This window comes from Bombyx mori, chromosome 28, assembly GCF_030269925.1.
Source record: "Bombyx mori chromosome 28, ASM3026992v2".
Taxonomy (NCBI): Eukaryota; Metazoa; Arthropoda; class Insecta; order Lepidoptera; family Bombycidae; genus Bombyx; species Bombyx mori.
The window spans coordinates 3,728,223-3,752,613 of NC_085134.1; the positions used below are offsets into that span (position 1 = coordinate 3,728,223).

Sequence of the window (24,391 nt, forward strand, 5' to 3'; positions counted from 1 at the left end):
TGTGGGCGCTGCAGGTTTAATGGGGGGCGGTAAGAGACCCAGAAAAAAATTGGGGCGTTGTGTAGAAGCTTGGGAGGCGAGTTGTAATTTCATCTAGAGGACTCTTAGACACCGACTGAGCTCTCGCTATAGTGGTTTTTTAGTTAGTATAAAAGATGGGGGCGCTAAAAAATGATTTATTCTCAAAGTGGGCAGTAGACAAAATAAGTTTGGGAAGCACTGGTCTAGAGAGACCCTGTCACCGCTACCGGGCTAGTAGGTGAGTTCACGGGGCTCAAACCTGACAATGTAGCTAGCACGAACCCTAGCAAGAGCCGTGCCTAGCAGAATTAACCACCGGATCGGAAACACGACCCACTGAGAAGATCCGGCGAGAAACTCAGAGGGCTGTGTCTGTGGGTTAATTTATCCGCCGAACCGCAAGCGACGGGTTGGACGAGAACGATGACCGGCGCGTGAGGTACCTAGAAGCACCGTTAGTGGATCAGGAGGATCCGAGATGACATATTTGGGCAACGTCGACTGTTTACCATTTGGTTCGCAGGATCGGCTATGTAGTTACCAGCGGCCACGGTGAGAGGGTTCTCGTGTCATGCCGCTTTATCGAAGTGAACCCGAGCGCTATGACATGTCCTTAGCGGGAGACAGCGGCTTGACTCTGTCCCTGGCATTGCTGACCATTATAGGCGACGATCACCAGGTGGGCTGCATGCTCAGCAATGAAATTAAAAAAGGTCCAAGCCTTAACGTTTGTATAACGGCTCTTCCGTCCTTCAAACTAGAACCATCAGGTACGGTAGTACATGCCAGTGTAGGTTTATAATTCCCATAGACACAGCTCACTGAGTTTCTCGCCGGATTTTCTCAGTAGGTCGCGATTCCGATCCAGTGGTAGATTGTGCGAAGCATTGCTCTTGATAAGGCTCGTGTTAGCTAATTCTCTCAGGTAGAGCCCGTAAGCTCACCTACCCATCCAGGCGTGGCTGGAATAGCCTCTTAGGCTACCAGCGAATAGGTAGGCAAAAAAGCTCCTACTACCAAAAAGTAGGCAATCGTAGTCCGCTAGTATAATAGTCGGAGGAGTAGTATTTTATGACATCCACGAGAAGAGATGGGTTAGTACTATTCTAGGTCGACACTATCATACCATGGATAGATAGTGGCATTGATATTGTTTCATTTTCACTGTTGATGCTCTTCAACTTCCAATACTAGATTTTAGGGCTTCGTGTTTTCAAGCAAAAGTAGAATCGTTTTAAAATAATAATAATACAATAAATTCTTACAAATTTTAAGTTGTCTAACCTTTTTAATATTTTTATCATTTTATTTAACGCGTATAGAAACTTTACAGTTCTGGGCCCACGCCTCAGTTTGTAAATAAGAAAACAGATGATGTGTTAGATCAAAGCAGTTTTTTTTTTCAAGAAATCATATCCAACGATACCGTTGATTAATAGCTTAGAAGATTTTTGTAATCAAAACCCTGATATCATTGTTGGGCTTCACGATCGGACCCCCGGGGACGTTCCCCCAATACATCCCTGGAAGACTAAACGAACGCCACGATTTACCAAATAGTATCCCGTTTACGCAAACAAACCATAAATTTTGAGATTTAAAAAGCTTTTATCTCTTTGTTTGGCAACAGAATCGTTGAATGCGAAATAGCCGTTCGTTGTTAAAGTTCGATCCTTCGTTGTTTTTGTGTTATAAATTAAAAAAAAAACACGTGTGGCACTCGGGAACTGCCGCGGTAAAGCTATTGCATAGCATTTTTTATCAACTTATGTAATTATAATTATACAATGATAATTTAATATTAAAACAATAATAAAACAAGACCACGCTATATTAAACATTAATAAAAGCAAAACATTAACTGTCCCCTTCACACTCATGAGCTAGACCGCGCGAGAGAGAGATGGGCAGACTTTTCATGATGCGCATGCAGTGTGACGTCATGCCACGCGCTTATTCACAAACACTACACAAGCGCAACGTGTGAATGTGTTAAACGCGAGCTACGTAGTAAGCGTAGTGGGGGTGTCAGGTTATTTTCGTTACGGAATTTCTTGATTCAGTCGCCGCGCTCAAAGCCTGCGATAAAATCTATGCAATAGAGAGAGAGAGAGTATTCTTTATTGTACACCAAAAAACAAATAAACAGTGCGATACATTAAAAACAAAAAAAAGTACAATTGGCGGTCTTATAACTACGGAATAGTTATAGCTTAATAACTACGGAACAATAGATTATGTTTGTGCGCGACCAAGTGGACTATCAATAATTGAAATTAAAGAAGACTATCGCGTGGTGTATAAATTGTGTAATAGCCCTTTCAGACAAGACAAGATTATTTGTGAAATTCAGTAGGAAACGATGCTATAAAATAGTTGAAAATATTAATTTTAAGTTCCATTCAAAGTATAAAGAAAATAATTATTCGGGTATACATTTTTTATTATGATTTTTTTATTGATAAAAATAAAATAAAAAACTACTTTACAAAGTTATCAACTTTATTTTATTCACAATGTTTATAAAAAATATATAATAATAATATACAAAGACAAGAGCTATTTATATGAATAATAATACTAACCGTCATCACGTCACAATAGACTATACATTAGACACTGTATAGCCATTATGATAAGACTATACATAAATAATAAAAATCTTACGTTACGGACGTTTTTCCCGGTTAGGGTCTCCGCATCGTCCCATAAGGAACTTCGTTCCAAAAATCACAAAACGTACTCAGTTCTTAAGTTATAGATTGGTACCACTATTTCTGCAGCACAGGATCCATTAAAAACAATCGCTATACCAAACAAACAATAATATCTTTGACTTCCGTTTCCAAAGAGGTATGTAGTACATAATTATATTCCCGGTAAAAACTAGCACCGTTATATTATTATGAGCAAGCGCACTAAAATAACAAAAAGTGTGCGTCTTCGGACGCCAGACAAAACTATTTAACTTATACCTAAGTTGAACTACCTATTTATTGTTGAATTTGCTTAGCTTGAGAAAAGCTTTGGTTATTACTTAAATTTGATGTATACATAAATATGATATTATGAGGAAAATTGTATTAACATAAATTGAAAAAGATATATAAATAGTTAGGAGCTACATACATTGACTCAGTACCGCTGCCGTATGTGTGAAAGAAAGAGAAGCCAGATAGACTGACGCCGTAACGCGTTACGTAACGAAACAGTTTACCGTCCCATAAGAAGTTGTCACTTCAAAAGCAATAATTATCTTTGGCAATTTATAACTGCCAATTTTTTTATTTGCGCAAAGTCAATTAATATTCTGTAATAATAATTTTAAAAATATGATCAAATAATCCTTTTGTTAAACCAAAACAGAACGTAGCTGTTTAAAATTCCACAATCAGCTTGTTGTAATTAAATTGGTGCATGAATTCTGAATCTGACAATTAATTTAATTCAATCGCCCCAAACTCTTTTAGGATTCTGTTGACGTCCGACAAAATGAATTAACAAAATTGCAGTTTCAATTTGTTTTCAGTTTCCAACAAAAAAGTACTAGGCAATAATAAGTTGTAGAAAGTATTAAGTGGCAGATTTGAAGAGCGAAAAGCTACGTTGAATGTGACGTCATTTAACTTTACGGCCTAACTTCTAACGAGGTGTCATAAAGTGGGCATTTACTCACCTCGGTTAGGTAAGCAAGGTAAAATGTACCAAACGATATCGTAAAATCTTATGATGTAACTCCTGCTGTTTTTGATGCCCTGGTACATTTGTGAGATGAAGCGAAATGGTGTTTTCAAGATGTTTCGGGTGACGATCGCGAAGAGACAGATTTTGTTTCAGATTTTTTAAATTAAAATGCACTTTTATAGGTTACAGTGGTATTTTAGAACACTAGTTCTTAATACTGTATATTTAGGGAATAATTTGAATGTTTTTCTTTTTTTGAAGTACGTCATTTAGACGAATAGTAAGTTTTTTTTGGAGTTAAATTACATTATAGAAGTGATGATTGTTATCGATGGTATGGACATGTGATGAGACGAAATGAAAATGAGGTTGGTAAGAGGGTATTAACTATGAATGTGGAAGGATATAGAGGAAGAGGTAGACCTAAGAAGAAATGGATGGATTGCGTGAATGACGATATGTGTAAGAGGGGAATGAGCGAAGAAATGGTATATGATAGAGGAGTATGGAAGGAGAAAACCTGTTACGCCCACCCCAGGTTACTGTGAGAAGGGCAGGACAATGATGATGATGAAGTGATGGTTTTAATCGGTCTGATTTTGGAGGTTGCCTATTAGATACTAATACATACCACTTGATACTGTTAGATTAGATATTCCTATTAGACACTAATATCTATCTTGATACATATTACGATACGCTAATACGCATTCTCAATAAGTTAGTTCCAAATGAAATTGTAATTTTTATAATAGAAAAAAAAATCAAATTCCTATACAGCCGATTTCGTTTGAACCTGTGTTAATCATTGCTGCGGCTAGAGAAAGGTTCGGATAATCTTTATATTATATAAAAATGAATTGCTGTTCGTTCGTCTCGCTAAAACTCGAGAACGGCTGGACCGATTTGGCTAATTTTGGTCTTGAATTATTCGTGGAAGTCCAGGGAAGGTTTAAAAGGTGAGAAAATATAAAAAAGCTCGGAATTATATAAAAACAAACAGTTTTGTTTTTCTTTTGATGTGTCCCCTTAACGTGTCTTTTATTTATCGATTGAGGCACTACGAAGTCTGCCGGGTCAGCTAGTAAATAATATTAATATATTTTTCCTATCTTTCACAGGTACAGTGAATAGTCTCAAATCTCTGCAGATCCACGTTCCAAAGGCGGTTCTAACGGGTACCGACGCGGAACTAATGTGCACATACGAATTAGAAGGAGCGTTGCTATACTCAATAAGGTGGTATAGGAACATGATAGAATTTTATCGGTATGTACCCAAAGAGTCGCCAGCCACCAAAGTTTTCCCAGTCGCAGAAATTAAAGTGGACGTGAGTATTATAAAAGTCTTTAAATAAATTTTATTTATTCGCTCTTAGATACAGCCACCTTTGTGTGCTTTTTGAACTGTGTTGGCGCACAACCCTATAGTTCGCATTGTGTTAACGGTAATTGCAATCCTTTGACATCACAATATCAATGTTAGGTAGATCTTTTTACTGGTAGTACGACGTCTTGTAAGTCCGCACAAGTAGGTACTACTATCTTGCCTATTACTGCCGTAAAGCAGTAATGCGTTTCGGTTTGAAGGGTGGAGCAGCCGTTGTGACTATACTTGAGACCTTAGAACTTATATCTCAAGGTGGGTGTCGCATTTACGTTGTAGATGTCTATGGGCTCCAGTAACCACTTCACACCAGGTGGGCTGTGAGCTCGTCCATCCACCCATCTTAAATAACTACCTATTACTGCAGCGAAGCAGTAATGCGTTTCGATTTGAAGGGTGGGGCAGTCGTGTAAAAACTGAGATTTACGTTGTACACGTCTATGGGCTCTGGTAACCACTTAACATCGGGTGAGCCGCGAGCTAGTCCACGAGCTGGGCAGACGAACTGAGACCGCTTCACTTCAATATTGATTAGAACCCTTAATGACATAATAGATGATTCTTTGAACACAGAAACTTAATTTTAGGTAAATATAATTGAGTACGTACTACAATGGGAATGCTATTTGTAAATTTCATATTGAATCAACGTTAAATCAATTTCTTCTCAATTCGATATACTGATTCTATTTGACTTTTACGTTTCGCGTTAAAATCGCAGAGCTTACATAAATTTAGTGTTTATCTTGCGTCCAAATGTTTGGTTTATCTGGATCTCGAAGTTGGTGGTATTACGCCAACTATTAGCAACCAAGTTACACTTGAGTGAACAAACAGAAACTTGAACGTCATAATTATGTGCCTCTAGTGAAATTGATTTAAGTACGATGTAGCCTCGGATGGTTTAAATATCAAGAAAAAAACTTATCTATATATTAATATGTGAAGCAACTTTGTATCCCTTTTTACGAATATTGTGCAGACGGAGGAGTATGAAAATTTTCACACTTATAGAGAATATGGAGAAGAAGTGCACAATACTAATATTTTTTTAAAATAATGCATAAAAGATACATTAAATCAATAAATAAAACATTACACACACTATCATTTATTTCACACACACACACATATACTTTTTGTTTATTGTCAAACTGTTGTTATTGCTTAAAGTCTGTAGTCAAATTGAGAATAGGTTAGTATTGTTTATCTTTAATATTACGAGTATTTATCTATAGTGTAGCCTTGGCGAAACCTGTAACAATAGGACCATAATAATGTTGAAACTTATAATTTAAATTAATTGTAGTCGAATTTCGACTACTCCGGGACTACTAGTATTACTTAATACACTTAACGAGGATTGATATATTGGCAGAGACAATGCCAATACTTTACCAGTAAAGAGTGTATTTGATTGTCACATTTATCAAACACCCGTACCTACAATTGCAATTTCAAGTAATTGTGGCCTAAAGGATAAGACGTCCGGTGCATTTGTATGTAGCGATGCACCGATGTTCGAATCCCGCTGGTAGGTACAATTTTTTCTCAAAGAAATACGTACTTAACAAATGTTCACGATTGACTTCCACAGTGAAGGAATAACATCGTGTATTAAAAATCAAACTCGCATAATTATAATTTGGGTAATTACTGGTGGTAGGACGTCTTGTGAGTCCGCACGGGTAGGTCCGCCGCCCTGCCTATTTCTACCGTGAAGCAGTAATGCGTTTCGGGGTTTGAAGGACGGGGCAGCCGTTGTACTCTGTTAAAACTGATACCTTAGAACTCATGGGTGGGTGGCAGCATTTAGGTTGTAAATATCTGTGTGCTCCACGAACCACTTAACACCAGGTGGACCGTGATCTCGTCAACTCATCCAAGCAAAAAAGCAAAAAAAACATAACAAGATTTGATTGTATGTATGATTTTACAATATTTCGTCCACTGCCACAAGTTACTCAATCCATAAACGCGCCTCTTCTCCTATTATTTACAATAAAATTGAAATTTCGACCTCATGCCTCAAGATGACAAATGGCATTCGCATTATAACATCAATGGGCTCCGCTTCAGGTGGATGAGTTGTGAACTCGATCAACCATCAACGCAAAAATAATAATAACAAATCGCGCACGGTCATAAGGCCCCAATTTAGGATTGCCTCTGTTATGGGTACCAAAGACTAATAAACATACTTACATATATATTGTTAAATATGTACATATGTAGATAATAAACACTCAGACAAAGAGGAAATGAACCGATGTGGCAATCGAAGCCACGACCGTCGGCGCGGCCGCCAGGGCTGATAACTATTTTACAACCGAGACAGCTCCAATTCAGCCTCAATCATAGTTATTATAGTGTGTGTTTGTTTGCCGTATCCCCTACGAGCAATCGTATAAAATTGGTTCCCATCCCGCGTATGAGATGATCGGTCTTCTGACGGAGTTCTAACAGGTGTTGTAGTAGATCTGGAATGATGATTGGACCTCAGGGGTGTGGTGGTCAAACCTGTCACTTTGTTGTGAGCGTGATGTCCCATTCATAGCTATTTTGGTAGCAGACGCTTCACGATTGAGCCTAGCTCCGAAGGTTGATGCGAGGAGGTTCAGCACAGCTGGAGCGGTGGCCTGCGGTACTAGGTCTTGGCGCCTCAGTCGATAAGCGGTCGGACCCCGGCCGTCGAGGCTTTGGCAGCAGTGAAGGCATACCTTCCAATCGAGATGCGCCTTTAGATTCGAGCATCAGAAATCCCCCTTATAAAGTCTACTTGCAATAACCATTAATAAATCTCAGAGCTAGTCGTTAAGGTGGCTCGCGTTAAGTTAATGGAGGAATACCTCTTGTATGGGTAGTTTTATATTGCCACCATCGCAATATAGTCGTGGCCTAAAGGATAAAGACATACGGTGTGAAACTGTATCTAATGTTCCAAGTCCGGATGCAGGCACTAATTTTGTTTATAATAGGGGTTAAAGTATGAAATAGCCGCTTTATTGTAATAGGTACTTCGAATTGACATAGAGCTTTCATGGTTTGAGATTTTTAAGTGAAACTTTTTTCAAATGGTACCTATGAGATTCTTCTTTTTTAAAAAGTTGCAGTTTTTTTTATTTAACTTAAACAAGAAAGATGGATACTTTGAAAGTTCGAGTGATTTTTGGAACAAATGCTGCAGAAACAACTCGCAGTATCAATGTTGCGTTTGGAGAGGGGACTGCTGATGAACGCACCGTGCGATTTTGGTTTAAACGCTTTCGTGATGAACATTTTGATTTGAAGAACGAACCACGTGGAAGACCGCCCACACATGTGAATAACAACGAATTGAAAGAGATGGTGAAAGCTAATCCCAGACAAACTACCCAGGAATTAGCGGTATGGTTTAACGTTACCTTACCAACAATATTGACTCATTTGCGTCAAATCAATAAAATAAAAAAATGTTACAAATGGATGCCTCGTGATTTGACTGATCTGCAGAAAGAAATGCATGTTGAATCGATACAAAAATAAAAGAACATTGGATCGAATTGTGACATGTGATGAAAAGTGGATTCTTTACGATAACCGTAAGCGAAAAATGCAATGACTGTCCCCAGGCCAAACGCCGCAACAGTGTCCTAAAGCAAAGCTTAGGTCGGCGTCAAATTGAGAATAGATAAATATTTTTTGTCATTAACATTAGCATCTATAGTGTAATAATAAATAGTGTCATTAACATCTATAGGGTAACCTTGGCGAAATCTGTAATTATAGAAGTAAAGTTATTGACAATAGAACCATAAAAATGTTCAAACTTTTATTTAAAATGAATAATTATAGTCAAATTTCGATCACTGGGCGACCACTACCTAGTTATTCTAATAACATCATAAATTTCCATGATGAAGTAATATAACGAAGTACTCGTAATATAAATGAAATCCCCAAAAAAAATTTTTGCATTTGCCTTGTTAGTTGTAGGATGTATTGTGATTACCAACTTTCTGTCTGTTTGTAATTAAACGCAGAGAATACCTCCCATTTACATTCTGCAGCCGCTACGTAATATTCCATTCGATTTAGGTACGATATGGCCTATTTCTACCGGAAATAAGTCGTGCAATACAACTTGAGCGATGTATCAGATCACACAATAGCATTGTCAGCGATGTCAGGTCTCAAGCCTTACCACTTAAGCTCCACTCACATAGCCTATGAACTAAGAATACCTCCCCAAAATGTAGAGTTAAAACATTGGATGTAGTTAAAAAGCATACACTTTAAGAGCAGACAGAAAGTTAAAGTTATCATTATTTTAGTCTTGGTGAGGATATTAAGTTGAAATAATAAAATCATTGTATTTTTATCGACACTTTTTTTATTGCTTATATGGGTAGACGAGTTCACAGCTCACCTAGTGTTAAATGGCTACCGGAGTCCATAGAGCAAAAACCAAATCTGCAAAGTAAATGCCTCCACCCACCTTGAGATATGAGTTCTAAGGTCTGGAGTACAGTACAACGACTACCTCACCCTCCAAGCCGAAACGCATTACTGCTTCACGGCAGAAATAAGCAGGGTGCTGGTACATACCCGAGAGGACTCACAAGACGTCCTGCCTCCAGTAAGCATTATAGTTTCTCTGTTTGTTTGTTTATGCACGTCGTCTCCGGAAAATAATGTTATGTAGCCCTTCTCGTATTTCACAGCCACATAGAAAATAACTTAAAGCAGAATATATCATGCATAACATGACTTTGTTACATTATAATCGAACGTATCAAAATGTTATCATTGTGTAGAGTTATTAGGAGTTTACTTGTAAATTGTACAGTACTTAAACAATATTATTATTAAAATAGAAGTACCTCTGACGCTTTGTTACTTTTTCACGCTTTAACGCTCAAGCCACTCATTCCGTTTTGATGAAATTTGGAAAAATGGCAGTGTGGTTTTGGTAGGCAGCGGCTTGGCTCTGCCCCTGGCATTGCTGAAGTCCATGGGCGACGGTAACCACTCATCATCAGGTGGGCCGTATGCTCATCCGCCTACAAGGGCAATACTAAAAAAAGAAAAAAGAAAAAAAATATATATATATATAGGCTGCCTTTTATTCCACTGCGAAGTACGGGTCCTCTACCTACGTGATATTAAATGTAGAGAATACAGACGCAGCTACAAGCAAAGAGCTATATATATTTTTGAACAAAAGAATATTTTAAATTTGGCGTATTCATGAATCGACTACACAATAGTATAGAATGAATTCAGTGAAACATCCCAGTACTTAATCTGCTGTAACATTCTGATGTGAAAACCGTAAATTATTTACGCTAATGAATCTTTTGCATTAATTATTAACCGCATTTCGTGTTTCATTGTTTGCACTTGTTGATTTTAATGCGAACACATATGACATTATTTTAAATTCTCTGTTTTTGAATCGAGAATGGATGTTGGAAAAAAATGTGCTGTACAAAAAAAAATGCGAATTGCATTTTTGTCTCTGACAAAACTACTTTGCAACACTGTAGACTTCAAATATCAAAATTAAACAAAGAAATTACATTGTTTGCAACAAATAAAATTTTTAGTAACATAGATAATTTTATTATTTCATTGCACCTACCACTATTTACTCTGCACTACCTTTGGTTGACTGGTAGGGAATGCCTTAGGCATTAAGTCCGCCAATGTAAATTTTACATGAAGTGTAATAAATAAATAAATAGATATAGTAAATTGAGTGACAGTAAATTGGTCAGTCAATAGAGTAAAGAATAAAGCAGACGTTAAGATATTCAGAATACAAGTATTCTTCTCCGGTTACATATAAGGTTCGTTGTATATCAGTTTTCCAGCTTTCAAATTCTATCACATAATTGCTTCCGGGCCTACGAAAGGCATTGGTACCTACTCGCCTAAGCTCATAATGCATTTTATAGGCCCTTATCAATTATACTTACTCAATGAAACCTGTAGCTATATTAACATTAGTAAAAGTATTCGCGAGCTTCTTCAAAATATGTTTGTGGGGAGTATTTAAACGCAGTGGCTTGGGTATGCCTCTAATATTGCAGTCCTCCATGAGCAATGGTAACCACTCACTCACGATCAAGCGTGCTGTACGCTCATCTGTCTACAATGGTAACACGTTCGATCTCTCACACGGCGTCGTTACGTTGGATAAGAGAGTACAAGTGGAGTTGTTTAGTGGGTAACCGGAAAAAAACGTCCGTAACGTAAGATTTTTATTAGTAATGCACACAGTGTACGACTTACTTTGTAATAAAGTACAAATTACTAATGCACACAGTGTACGACTTAACTTTGTAATAACCTACAAAAAATAACATATTTTTTTATCATTCATCGAACACAATCTCAGAGCGTTCGTTTACGCAATACACTAACTCTTATGCAAACAACCGTGAATGAAGTGTACCACAATAAGTTCGCACGTTACCGAATGACCGTGGGTTGTTGCGAAACCTCCAGTTTTATTTTCTTTATACCTCGAATAGAACTTAAAATTAATATTTTTATAATAAGGAACTTCGTTCCTATCTGGTGTCCCACGACACCAAATATCTTTTTTTATTGCATAGATGGGTGGACGAGTTCACAGCCTACCTGGTGTTAAGTGGTCACCGGAGCCCATAGACATCTACAACGTAAATGCCACCACCCACCTTGAGATATGAGTTCTACGGTCTCAGTATAGTTACAACAGCTGCCCCACCCTTCAAACCGAAACGTATTGCTGCTTCACGACAGAAATAAGCATGCGGTATACAATAGACGGCGCTAATGTGACTTCGATTTACGTGCATCACATTTTTTACACAGGTGGCTGCATCCGATCAAAACAAAGTAGTGCTGACAGAAGTCGATAGAACATTAACCGGAGAATACCAGTGTGAGGTGTCAGCTGACGCTCCCCTCTTCCACACGGACATTAAATCTGCTGAGATGGTAGTTGTAGGTACGTATAGATCAAACGACGGGCGTTTGCTCCTAAGAACCAACGTTAACAAAAGATACATTAAATCAATAAAGAAAAAATTACACACACTACATACCATGTATTTGACGCACACACGCATGCATATTATTTATTGTCAAACTTTTGTTCTTGACGTCTGTTGTCAAATTGAGATTAAATTTTGTTTGTCTTTGTTCATATTTTTTATAGTGTAGTCTTGGTGAAATTTGTGATTATAGAAGCATAAAATACAATCATAATAGTGTACAAACTTACAATTCCAATTAATTATAGTCGAATTTGGACTACTGCGGGACTTCTAGTTTGATGAAAAACCTGTCGGGCAGGTTCAATCGACTTTTTTTTCGTTAAAATAACACACGTTACAGTTTTTGTGTCACACTCTGGTCCATAAGCTACCAGTATTGTTGCGATACATAGAATCACGGAATAGCGAACATATTATGACCCGGGTAATACCGGGTATTCCTGCTATGATAAATAATATACCGTTGTAACTATGCTGAGACCTTGGAACTTATATCTCAAGGTGGGTGGCGCATTTACATTGTAGATGTCTATGGGCTCCAGTAACCATTTAACACCAGGTGGGCTGTGAGCTCGTCCACACATCTAAGCAATAAATAAAAAATTATCATTTCATCATTTAAGATCATGAAAATTACTCCACATGGTAATCCAAGTTATAAACTATGTTTCTGAAAAACTTAATCCTGATCGTTTGCAATATATTTCATTTTATTGAATAACAAAAAAAAATTCACATTTGCAACATTTAGTGGAGATTCGGAAAATTCACATCCCAACTCTCGCATTTGTTTCAAATAGATTCGGGCATCTAAAATCGTACGTAAAATACCTGGCATTAATCATTTGAAAACGTGTGCACGCGTATTTCCTACCATTCCGAGGAATACTTTATTAGGTTCTGTGAAATATTGCATATTCAGAACGCAACGGGAATTTTGTCCGAAAAATTGGGTTCGATTTCAATCTGCCACTCCGTGTTCTGTTTACGCCTAACGCCGTACACCCAAAAATATTTTCGGAATTTCAAAATTCGTACTGTCATGTTTTACTTTCGTCGAAGCCCGTTGTTGCAGACTGCTTTTATTACTGAACTAGCTGTACCCGTCCGCTTCGCTGGGCATTTAAAATTAACATTGTTATTTCTCACCCCCACAAAGATTCTCATCATTTATGGCCCGCGAAACTGGTGTAGGGAGTCTAACACTCATATAAATATTAGCTTATCCATTAAGTACATGTATTTTCTACATCCGTACATACATACATATGTACATACGTACGAACATCCGTAAAAAACACTGTAGATTTATATATTAGTATAGCTTATGGGAGCGTATTTCGGAGAATCTTTAATCATTTTCGTGTGGAAGCACCAACGTTGCTTTGTACCGAGATGTCGGGTGTTTTCGACGAAGTTCAATCTGCAACTGGAATTTCACCTTTATGCATCCATTAAATATATGTTTGACTTGTTCCTGGAAGCAAAATTAATCTTATATCAGGCGTATAATTAACAGTTACAAAGCTCTTTGAAAGTCACTTTGTGTCGCTATAGCTAATGTTCCTATTCTGTCGTATCTATCTTTGGTCAATAGATTTTAATTTAGATTTCTTTTCAGAGCCTCCATTGATCGGTCCAAATGTGACCACAGATCGGATGACGTATGTTGGTGGTGATCACATCAGAGCGAATTGCACATCACCTCCGTCTCTGCCAGCTGCCAATATCACGTGGTACGTCAATGAGCAAATGGTGAGTGGACAATGTCAATGCTTGATTGCGGTCAACTATAGTACAAGACAATAAGTAAATCTCTTAAAGGCGGAAAGGGTTGTAGCCCTAAATTAAGTTATTGCCGAAGCCTATACATAGTACAGCATGATAAATACGCAAAATAGCAGTACCTACCCTCGCATTCTCAAAATACGCTCTACGACTTGCTAATGTCATGTTTTTATGGATTTCATAAAATTTATATAGTGCGATGGTCTCTTTGTAGATCTCGTTAGGAAACGAAATTGGTACGCATATGACATGACCTTAGTCAAACGAGGGTTACGGAGAGTACTCAATGGTTGGCTGTGCCCCTGGAATTGCTGACGTACACGAGTGACGGTAACCACTTATCATTAGGTGGTATGCTCGTCTGTATAGATAGGCAATAAAAAAAATTGTAATTATGCTGGCCTGGCTTCGACCGTAGTAGGTCTACAGATAGTCTACAGGCTCAGTACTTTTCTTTCAGGTACCGGGCTTTACAGCCAATCATATACTGAACTTCAGCAATGGCTACGCATCCAGCTTAGCCGTTTTGGAGTTAGAAGCCGCTGTCCTCTCTCCCGTACCGACTTTGATGATACGGTAACATTATTCGTGTTCTTAAATTACATCAGAACTGACTCAGTATTATCTTCAGTTGCCGCGAGATGCTAATAAAATTAAAACTAATTTTACTGTTTAATTTCTAATATAAATATGGCACAATATTCATAGCATTCGATAATAAAGTAAATAATAAAATAAAGGCGATATTAAATCGTAAAAGTGGCTTTAATTAGAATTTTAACTGTATGAAGCTTTTCTGCAACAAATAAAACTTAGTCAGTGACGCGATTGGTTTTTCTTAATACAAGTTGAGATCTTAAAAACTTTTTTTTTTATTCTTTATTAGAGCTATACACCTATCAGGTTCAGTCGGCTATATTAAAAATTTTAATAATATGACATTTTAGAATTTTGAACAGGTTATATTTTACTTAAACTTGTCACAGCGGTTATAAGATTTTTTTCTATTTATTGCTTAGATGAGTGGACGAGCTCACAGCCCACCTGGTTTTAAGTTGTTACTGGAGCCTTTAGACACCTACAACGTAAATGCGCCACCCAACTTGAGATATAAGTTCTAAGGTCTCAAGTATAGTTTACAACGGCTGACCCACCCTTCAAATCGAAACGCGTTACTGCCTCACGGCAGAAATAAGTAGGGTGGTGGTGTCTACCCGTGCGGACTCACAAGAGGTCCTACCACCAGTGAGTATTTGTGGTATTTAGCCCCAACGAAGCCTATTAATCCTGTCTATATTTCTCCATCATAGAGTATTCAATATTATATATCTTATTAGGACCAATGTGCCCTGCCTTATACAAGTAGCAAAAAGTGAAAGCTTTTGAAAAATATTTTTTACTACCAGTCTGACTGTACATCACTTTATTTGATGACTGAATCAAAAAATTAGAAAATATGTTACAATAATAATTTATACCAATTGACTGGTTCTTGGCTCTTTGGCTAAAGCCAGTTTGGAAGTTTCACTTCAAAAACATATTATCCATCAATTTATTGAAACTTCTTTAGGCGCATGAGGGTAAATTTTTTACAGAACGACACGTAGGTATGCAACGGAAGCAATGAAGTAGGAAACCTATGGAAATGAAACGTCAACCAAAATTTCGTGCCACTGTGACGTCATCTGGCCACAAAACATGGCGGCTTTAGTGCTGTACAAAAGATTTCAATGTTATCAGGTTTTATCGATAAACGTTCTTGGCTCATTTTATTTTAAATATTGTTGAGTATTATTTATTTGTAGAATTTATACTTTAATGGGAAGTAAGTAGGTATATTGTTATGTGCAAATATGATATGATTTAGATGGGTGAAATCTAAGACAAGTTCGTCCTTCGAATTTGCCAAGTAAACGATATGATGATTTTTAAAAGTTGCTACACTGATTTTATAAAGTTGTCGTTTGTCGCAAAACATAAAGATATGGCGTAGTTCAAAGACATCAGCCCATTTCTAGCATGCTAAATGTTATCGTATTTTGAGTACGTGTTTTTCTTAGACTATTACAATCTATTTTAATTGTTTTGCTGACTCTAAAGTCCGTAACATACTACCGCAGCGCACCCCAAGGAAGGTGCGCCGCACCATTTGAATAACTTTCGCTTGAGAGTGATTAAAATTTTAACCTTATCAAGGGACCGCCGGAAAAAAAAAAACACCTACAGAACATTTATTCATTAATTACAAACGTCATTCCTTGTGACTTCCTCTCTAAAATCACTTAATTATTAAATATTTAACAAATTTACAATAGTGTTTTACTCACTGCGGAATAAAACTATTTTATTTAAATAGTTCCGAAGAGATTTTGTCGGTAGCCTTTTTCCCGAAATATCTAAACAGAATGTCTAAATATGTTTTGATGACATATTTTAAAGTGGTATTTATGATTAGTGTCATGATCAATAGATTCCGACCGAAAAATGGATTTTTCGGATGAGGGCTCCATAATGAATTTAAATACATATAGATAATAGTTTTAGGACATCGACTTTCTTGAGATCCTATAAAATACGTTTTAATTATTATTTTTGTATGTTTTAAGCATGATAAATTATGAAATTTTATATAATCAATCATATTAAATCGATATCATAGTCAATAAATAATGTACAACCCAAAACAGACGGCCGAACTGACGTGACAATGACATTTGGCGCGCAAAACATGGCGGATTTTCGGCCTCATTAGACGGAGACGGAGATATTTACGTATATTCATGTTTCATTTTATGTACGCACTGAAATACTGTTATATTGTTTTCCTGCGAGTTAAAGTGCTGAGTAAGAAAGAGATAGATATATGTTTATGTATGTGCCTTCAAAATGGGTGCTATTTATATAAGCAATTGTACGTATAGAACAATATGTCGTGTCCCTACTATATAGGTCTATGAACGGAAGTGACGTCAAACTACTATTGAAATTAAGTACTTGTCAAATGTCAGTAGTAGTAGTTGTTGTATTTTTCCAACTGGAAAGGCAAATGTATCATACCATACAGCCTAATATTTGATATTTTTTTTGTGAAATTTTTTAATAGGAATTGAAATGAAATGAAAAGAATTTGGAACATTAATCAAATAGCATGAAATTAAATTAGTCAATTCAATTGGCAAAATATTAGTCATTTACAATTTAGAAATCTAAACATAATGTGACTGTCAACACTGAGGTTTGAGATTGACATTTGACAGACTTTTGGCGGGAACATATCTTCCTTTTTCCCTTCCTCTAAGTCTCGGAAATCTAAAGTTTTAGATTTGTATAAATATAAGCAAGACTCATAAATTAGTTCGCCAAAAAAGTTTCACTTCTGACATGTGTACTTTGTACGCACGCACTTTTTTTTCACATGACAAGTGCAATGAAATGTCACATCAGACTGAACTAACGGAAATCAATAGTGGAGTATAATTACAGGATCAAAGAAGATATCGCACTATCATTATTGTATAATTTGATGAACCATAAGCTCGGTGTTGTGATATAGTATCTGTCTCCTAACCACCGCAGATTACAAAGTTAATCAAATTCAAATTAATACAGATCCCAGCGAACGAACGTAAATTAATTCAGTTCACACTTCAGTTAGATTCAATATTGATTTCACGGAAATCCGTAACGAACACAGAAAACATTGAGAAACAAAAATCATTTTTGTTTGAAGAAATGTATACTGATTTTACGGAGAGTAATTAGAAAAAAAATCTTTTTGTTTTTATTGCTTCAATGGGTGGACGAGCTCACAGCCCACCTGGTATTAAGTGGTTACTGGAGCCCATAGACATCTACAACGTAAATGCGCCACCCACCTTGAGTATAAGTTCTAAGGTCTTAGTATAATTACAACGGCTGACCCACCCTTCAAACCGAAACGCATTACTGCTTCACGGCGGAAATAGGCGGGGTGGTGGTACCTACCCGTGCGGACTCACAAGAGGTCCTACCACCAGTGATTACGCAAATTATAATTTTGCGGGTTTGGTTTTTATTACCCGATGTTATTCCATCACCGTGGAAGTCAATCGTGAACAATTGTTAAGTACGTATTTCATTAGAAAAATTGGTACCCGCCCGGGATTCGAACACCGGTGCATCGCTACATACATACGAATGCACCGGACGTCTTATCCTTTAGGCCAAGACGACTTCAAAAATCACAAAATATACAAAAAGAACTTAAAATTTCGATTTAAACCGGTACCGATCTGGTGACTTTAACAAACAATTCCATTGCAGATGCGAGGCGTCAATGTTTGATATTTGGAGAGCTACCAGTCACACTATAGTGCTTAGAGAGCGCAGTGCCAATCCCGCTTCTGCGCTCGGAAGGAGTTTTACAGGTAATCAAATAAAACATTCAAGTATTTTACATTTAATTCTAGATTTAGGTGGTGTTTAAATTTTTGCGTTCTGATTTAGTAAGTAGATAAGAGTTACGACAATAATCCGATATTAGTAGGGCTCAATCTTCATGTCTTGAAACCTTGAGGTAAGCACCGGTGTATCCAAATTCAGTTACATCTAAATATGTACTATTATTGCATGTAAGCCACCACACGCTTTGAGGATGGCACGGGTGGAACATTTATTTATTTATTGCATAGATAGGTGGACGAGCTCACGGCCTACCTGGTATTAAGTGGTTACCGGAGCCCACAGACATCTACAACGTAAATGCCGCCACCCACCTTGAGATATGAATTCTAAAGTCTCACTTTAAACAGTACAACGACTGCCCATCCTTCAAGCCGAAACGCATTACTGCTTCACGACAGAAATAGGCAGGGTGGGGGTACCTACACGCGCGGACTCACAAGAGGTCCTACCACTAGCAATTACGCAAATTACAATTTTGCGGTTTTGATTTTTATTGCACGATGTTATTCCTTCACCGCGTAAGTCACTCGAGAGCATTTGTTAAGTACGTATTTCATTAGAAAATATGGTGCCCGCCTGCGGGATTCGAACACCGTTGCATCGCTCGATACAAATGTACTGGACGTCTTATCCTTTACGACTTCGACTACTACAGCTACTTTAGTTGCTTGTAATTTTTCATATTATTGGATCTTTAGTAACTGGCAAACTTAACAAAATACCGTTAAAAACACATCAACGTGTGTAGAACATTAAAAAATCGATTACAATTCGTAAACTAATATATAAAATTCTCGTGTCACAATGTTCGTTCCCATACTCCTCCGAAACGGCTCGACCGATTTTCGTGAATCTTAGCGTGCATATCGGCCAGGGTTGAGAATCAAACAACATCTATTTTTCATCCCCCTAAATGTTAAGGGTTTATTTGTTATTTTTTAGACAAAAATTTTTGTTTTTATTTTTTTATGATACAGCATACAAAAATGCATACACCCCTAAATTTTCACCCCTCTACGATCAACCCTTATTTTTTACTTGCTAATTAAAAACTTTAAATTTTTTTGCGAGAATATTGTTTCTATTTTGTCATGACGTAGAATAAATAAATTCATATTACTCTGAAATTTTCACCCCCCTACGATCAACCACTATTTTTTATTTGCTAATTATAAACTTTAATTTTTTTGGCAAGATTTTCATTTTTTTTTTATTTTGTCATGAAAATTTTCACCCCTCTCCGATCAACCCTTATTTTTTATTTGCCAATTAAAAACTTTAGTTTTTTCGGCAAGATTTTTATTTTCACATATACACTAGAATTTCCCTGGAAATCTTATTTAAGGCAACACAACGTTTGCCGGGTCAGCTAGTATTAATATAATGTCGATAATAAAAATTCCCGGTATATCGGTAGCCATACGACTATTGAAGTAAATAAACTTATTTTTTCACAGGTGCCGCTTCGGAGACGTGCTTACCGAAAATAATTGTTTTGTTATTTCAAATCGCCTTGCAGTTTTTAGTTAGAAGCTACACTGAGACTTCTATAAGATAGCTGGTGTTTGGTAAATTGAGTGTACTTTAAATATATATAGCTTATGTGATGAACTGTATATGACCAGTGAAGTGACTAGGAAAAGAGGAAATGTTGATGAAGAAAATAAAACAGCCTTTGAATTAAGAGCATCACATTACAATACCTAACTCTGTTTTAGTATTTCAAAAAACGGTACAGGCAATAAAAAAATATACAACAAAAAAAAACAAGATTGAATTTCGCTTTGAAGTCTCCAAAGAAATTTTGATAACGTATTTCATTTCCAAAAAAACGGCAAATGAGTCTCGGTTTTACCATCACGCAAAATCCAATAACCTCTTTAATCAATTACTTACCGCATACATAAATATTTTACACCAGCGTTGAAAGGAAATGCATTCGCAGTTATTGAATAAGTACTTTTGAAAAATGCATTCAATCTAATTATTCTGTAGCCTTATGTCATGAGCGAAACGGCCATAAGTTCCGATTCGAAAGGTTATTATACAAATCATAAAATATTCAAAGCTTTTAAGATTAATAAAACCAAATTGAGATTAATACAAGGGTTATTTATTCAGTGGATAACTCGCGAATATTTGAGATTTCAACAATAATCTATGTTATTAATGTTAATAGCATATATTATCATAATATACCTATATAATAATATTTGGGCAAGCGTCTGCTGTTGTCTCTTTGCAATTTATATAAAATTCGCGATTACATTTTAAAAGCATTTAGACAAGATCGTCTCAGGGTTTGAAGTAATTTATTGTAAATAATTGTATTTACATTATAACTCGTAATATATTATAGTTCTTGTTCACCATAGTAAATAAAATAAATAAATAAATAAACGAAATATTAATGTAATTTTAGATTTAATTGTACATTATTAATAATATTATTTAAATGATGTTATTGATAGACTGATTTATTATATAGTCGTAATTTTGTTTGTAAATAATGAAAGTATGTAAATAATTCGATTGTGATTAATTGCTCATGATACAAATTAAAAATCCTAAGAATGTTTTGACTATTCTAATTATGGCTATTTCAATATGTATCGAAATTGACCGCGTCAGTAAAATCAAGGTTTTATTTCAATCTATTCTTTAGACTCTATTATCTTAGAAAGGTTACCGTCTTTCGAATTTAAGACAACTGACTCCTCTATATTTAATCTTTAGTCTGGTGGTATCACTGGTGGTAGGACCTCTTGTGAGTCCGCACGGGTAGGTACCACCACCCCGCCAATTTCTGCCGTGAAGCAGTAATGCGTTTCGGTTTGAAGGGTGGGGCAGCCGTTGTAACTGTACTGAGACCTTAGAACTTATATCAAGGTGGGTGGCGCATTTACGTTGTAGATATCTATGGGCTCCAGTAACCACTTAACACCAGGTGGGCTGTGAGCTCGTCCACCCATTTAAGCAATAAATAAAAAACCACCAGTAAAAAATAACATAGAACCGCGTATTCATATACCCGCTAAGTTCAAAAATAAATCGAGACGTTTGTTACAATTTTGGCTAATTATTACCTAAGTCCTTCACGAATTGCTACAATTTGTTGTTTTGCAATCAGAATTTATGCAAAACATAATAATAACACTGAAATTCGTTGTGTAAGAAGAATTGATGGTGCATTAATTGATTAGTGTTAAATTTAATTGTAATTTTTAGGAATGTTACGAGTTTTCAATTCTATTTCGTTGATAAGATTTAAACTATAAGGCCTATCTATATATTCGTTGTGATTAACTTAAATGTATTGTTCAAAATCTGGAAATCTGTTTCAAAATTTATTTATTAATTATTTATTATATGAAGTCGTCGTGGCCTAAAGGATAAGACGTCCAGTGCATTTGTATATAGCGATGCAACGGTGTTCGAATCCCGCAGGCGGGTACCAATTTTTCTAATGGAATACGTACTTAACAACTGTTCACGATTGACTTCCACGGTGAAGGAATAACATCGTGTAATAAAAATCAAACCCGCAAAATTATAATTTGCGTAATTACTGGTGGTAGGACCTCTTGTGAGTCCGCACGGGTAGGTACCACCGCCCCGCCTATTTCTGCCGTGAAGCAGTAATGCGTTTCGGTTTGAAGGGTGGGGCAGCCGTTGTAACTTTACTGAGACCTTAGAACTTATACCTCAAGGTGTGTGGCGCATTTACGTTGTAGATGTCTATGGGTTCCAGTAACCACTTAACACCAGGTGGGCTGTGAGCTCGTCCACACATCTAGGCAATAAAAAAAATATATATTATATGAGTTATTTTTGTTTTTTGTATTTGGTGTCTCATTTCTTTTGTTTTACGTGTTTCGTTGAGTTAATTTATCAAAATCTATGTTAGTTAGGTTCCTAAAATTTACAGATATTTATCAAAATTATAGAAAAAATTTATTATTTATAAAAAAAACAATAATGAATTTATAATTCACGCTTCTTGTCGATAATGTTATTAATTGTTGATAATTTTATTACATTGTAAAAGTTAAGTTTGATGTACCCTAAATATTGTGCAAATTATTATATTTGTTTGTAATATATATTTTCAAAAGATTATTAATGTAAAAAGATAGAACAATAAAATAATTATACCGAAATTAAAGTATGATTGTTTCATTTTAATGAACACTAAAACAACAGAGACCCTGAATAAGACTACGCGTTAACGGCTGCTTGGGATTTTAAATTCCATAAATATTGACAATTTAGAGCGTAATACAAACGCTATCATTTCACTTAACATAAAATATATCTATATATTAATACGTGAAGCAAAAACTTTGTATCCCTTTTTACGAAAATTGCGCGGACGGAGGAGTATGAAATTTTCCACACTTATAGAGAATATAGAGAAGAAGTGCACAATGCTAATATTTTTTTTTAAAATAATCCATAAAAGATACATTAAATCATTAAAGAAAACATTACACACACTACCATGTATTTGACGCACACACGCATGCATACTATTTATTATCAAACTTTTGTTCTTGACGTCTGTGGTCAAATTGGAATTAGATTAAATATTGTTTGTCTTTATTAATATTTTTTATAGTGTAGCCTTGGCAATACAATCATAATAGTGTACAAACTTACAATTCCAATTAATTATAGTCGAATTTCGACTACTGCGGGACCTCTAGTCATAGTAAAAATGTTTAAAATATTTTAAAGGTGCTTTCAAATCGCCATTCAAAGCCATTAGCTTTACGTAATAAAAGAATTCATTACTAATGAATTAATTCGCTCGTCGAGCCCTTCGTCGCATTCATAGACACAGTCCACTGAGTTTCTCGCCGGATCTTCTCAGTGGGTCGCGTTTCCGATCCGGTGGTAGATTCTGCGAAGCACTACACTTGCTAGGGCCAGTGTTAGCAACACTCCGGTTTTAGCCCCGTGAGCTCACCTACACACGTTAGGGTGAAGCTGAAATAGCCTCTCAAGGCTATCAGCACAGGTAGGGAAAAAAAAAGAAGTCATGAACTTCTTCACTGACATTTCATTACTCTGAGTATCTATCGACATCGAGTATGTATCGACAACAAAATGTACATATATGATGGTATCTCCTAAAAAGTACATACATACATACATACGAAAGAAAAATAGTAAGTATTCAGTCTATACTAATATATAAATCTACAGTGGTTTTTACGGATGTTCCATTATAACTACTGAACCATGCATCCGATTGACTTGAAACTTGGTATCCATGTAGAAAATACATGTACTTCATGGATAGGCTAGGATAGGATATTTATATGAGTGTTGGACTCCCTACACCAGATGCGGGGGCGTTAATGATGAGAATCTTTGTGGGGGTGAGAAATAATAATATTAATTTTAAATGCCCAGCGAAGCGGACGGGTACAGCTAGTCATGATATATAATCAAATCGGAACAATTATTATTTTGCGCAATTCCTTTTTTTTGCCTGCTTTGCAGCAGAAACTAGTAGAATGATAGTACTTACCCATGCGGGTTTTTAAAACACTCTACCATCAGTAAAAAATGAACCTCTCTGGCGCAACTGTCATTTATTCCGGTTTGAAGCATTTGAACATTCATTACACATTACTATACGATAGACAGACTTCCTCGCATCTCGAAATGGGCAAGCCTCTGGCCTTGTGCAGTGAAAAATAAAAGCCACATTTCCAATATTCAGGCCATACAATAGAGGTATTCAAAAATAACGTTAAGCAAAGAAACAGAACGGCGGGGTCCGACAAATCACGGCGTTCCGCAGCGTCGCTACTGAATTATTCATAATACCACCATGCAATAATAACATGCACGTAGAGTTTTTTTTTTTTAATGCAATTCAGTTGACTACACCGCTCTTTCTAGTATATTGAAGATTCCTTTTTGTTCACGCAAATTCACATGTAATTATTACTCTGTAAAAACGATATTGTTTATCTGTATTAGATCAGTACGAAGCCGTAATAATCTATGTTAATGTTCAGTTTTACCAC

General features: G+C 36.3%; 1 protein-coding gene across 1 annotated transcript in view; it reads left to right on the forward strand.

Moving 5' to 3' along the window:
* LOC101737324 (uncharacterized) overlaps window positions 1-22,515 on the forward strand; it is a 168,791-nt gene extending 146,276 nt beyond the window's left edge. The window contains exons 4-9 of the mRNA XM_004933512.5: window positions 4,827-5,035; window positions 11,935-12,070; window positions 13,741-13,874; window positions 14,368-14,483; window positions 18,210-18,313; window positions 19,808-22,515. Of these exons, the coding sequence (XP_004933569.2) occupies window positions 4,827-5,035; window positions 11,935-12,070; window positions 13,741-13,874; window positions 14,368-14,483; window positions 18,210-18,313; window positions 19,808-19,908 (800 nt within the window). The 3' untranslated portion in view covers window positions 19,909-22,515. The remainder of the gene's footprint in view (window positions 1-4,826; window positions 5,036-11,934; window positions 12,071-13,740; window positions 13,875-14,367; window positions 14,484-18,209; window positions 18,314-19,807) is intronic.
* Window positions 22,516-24,391: the final 1,876 nt, after the last annotated feature.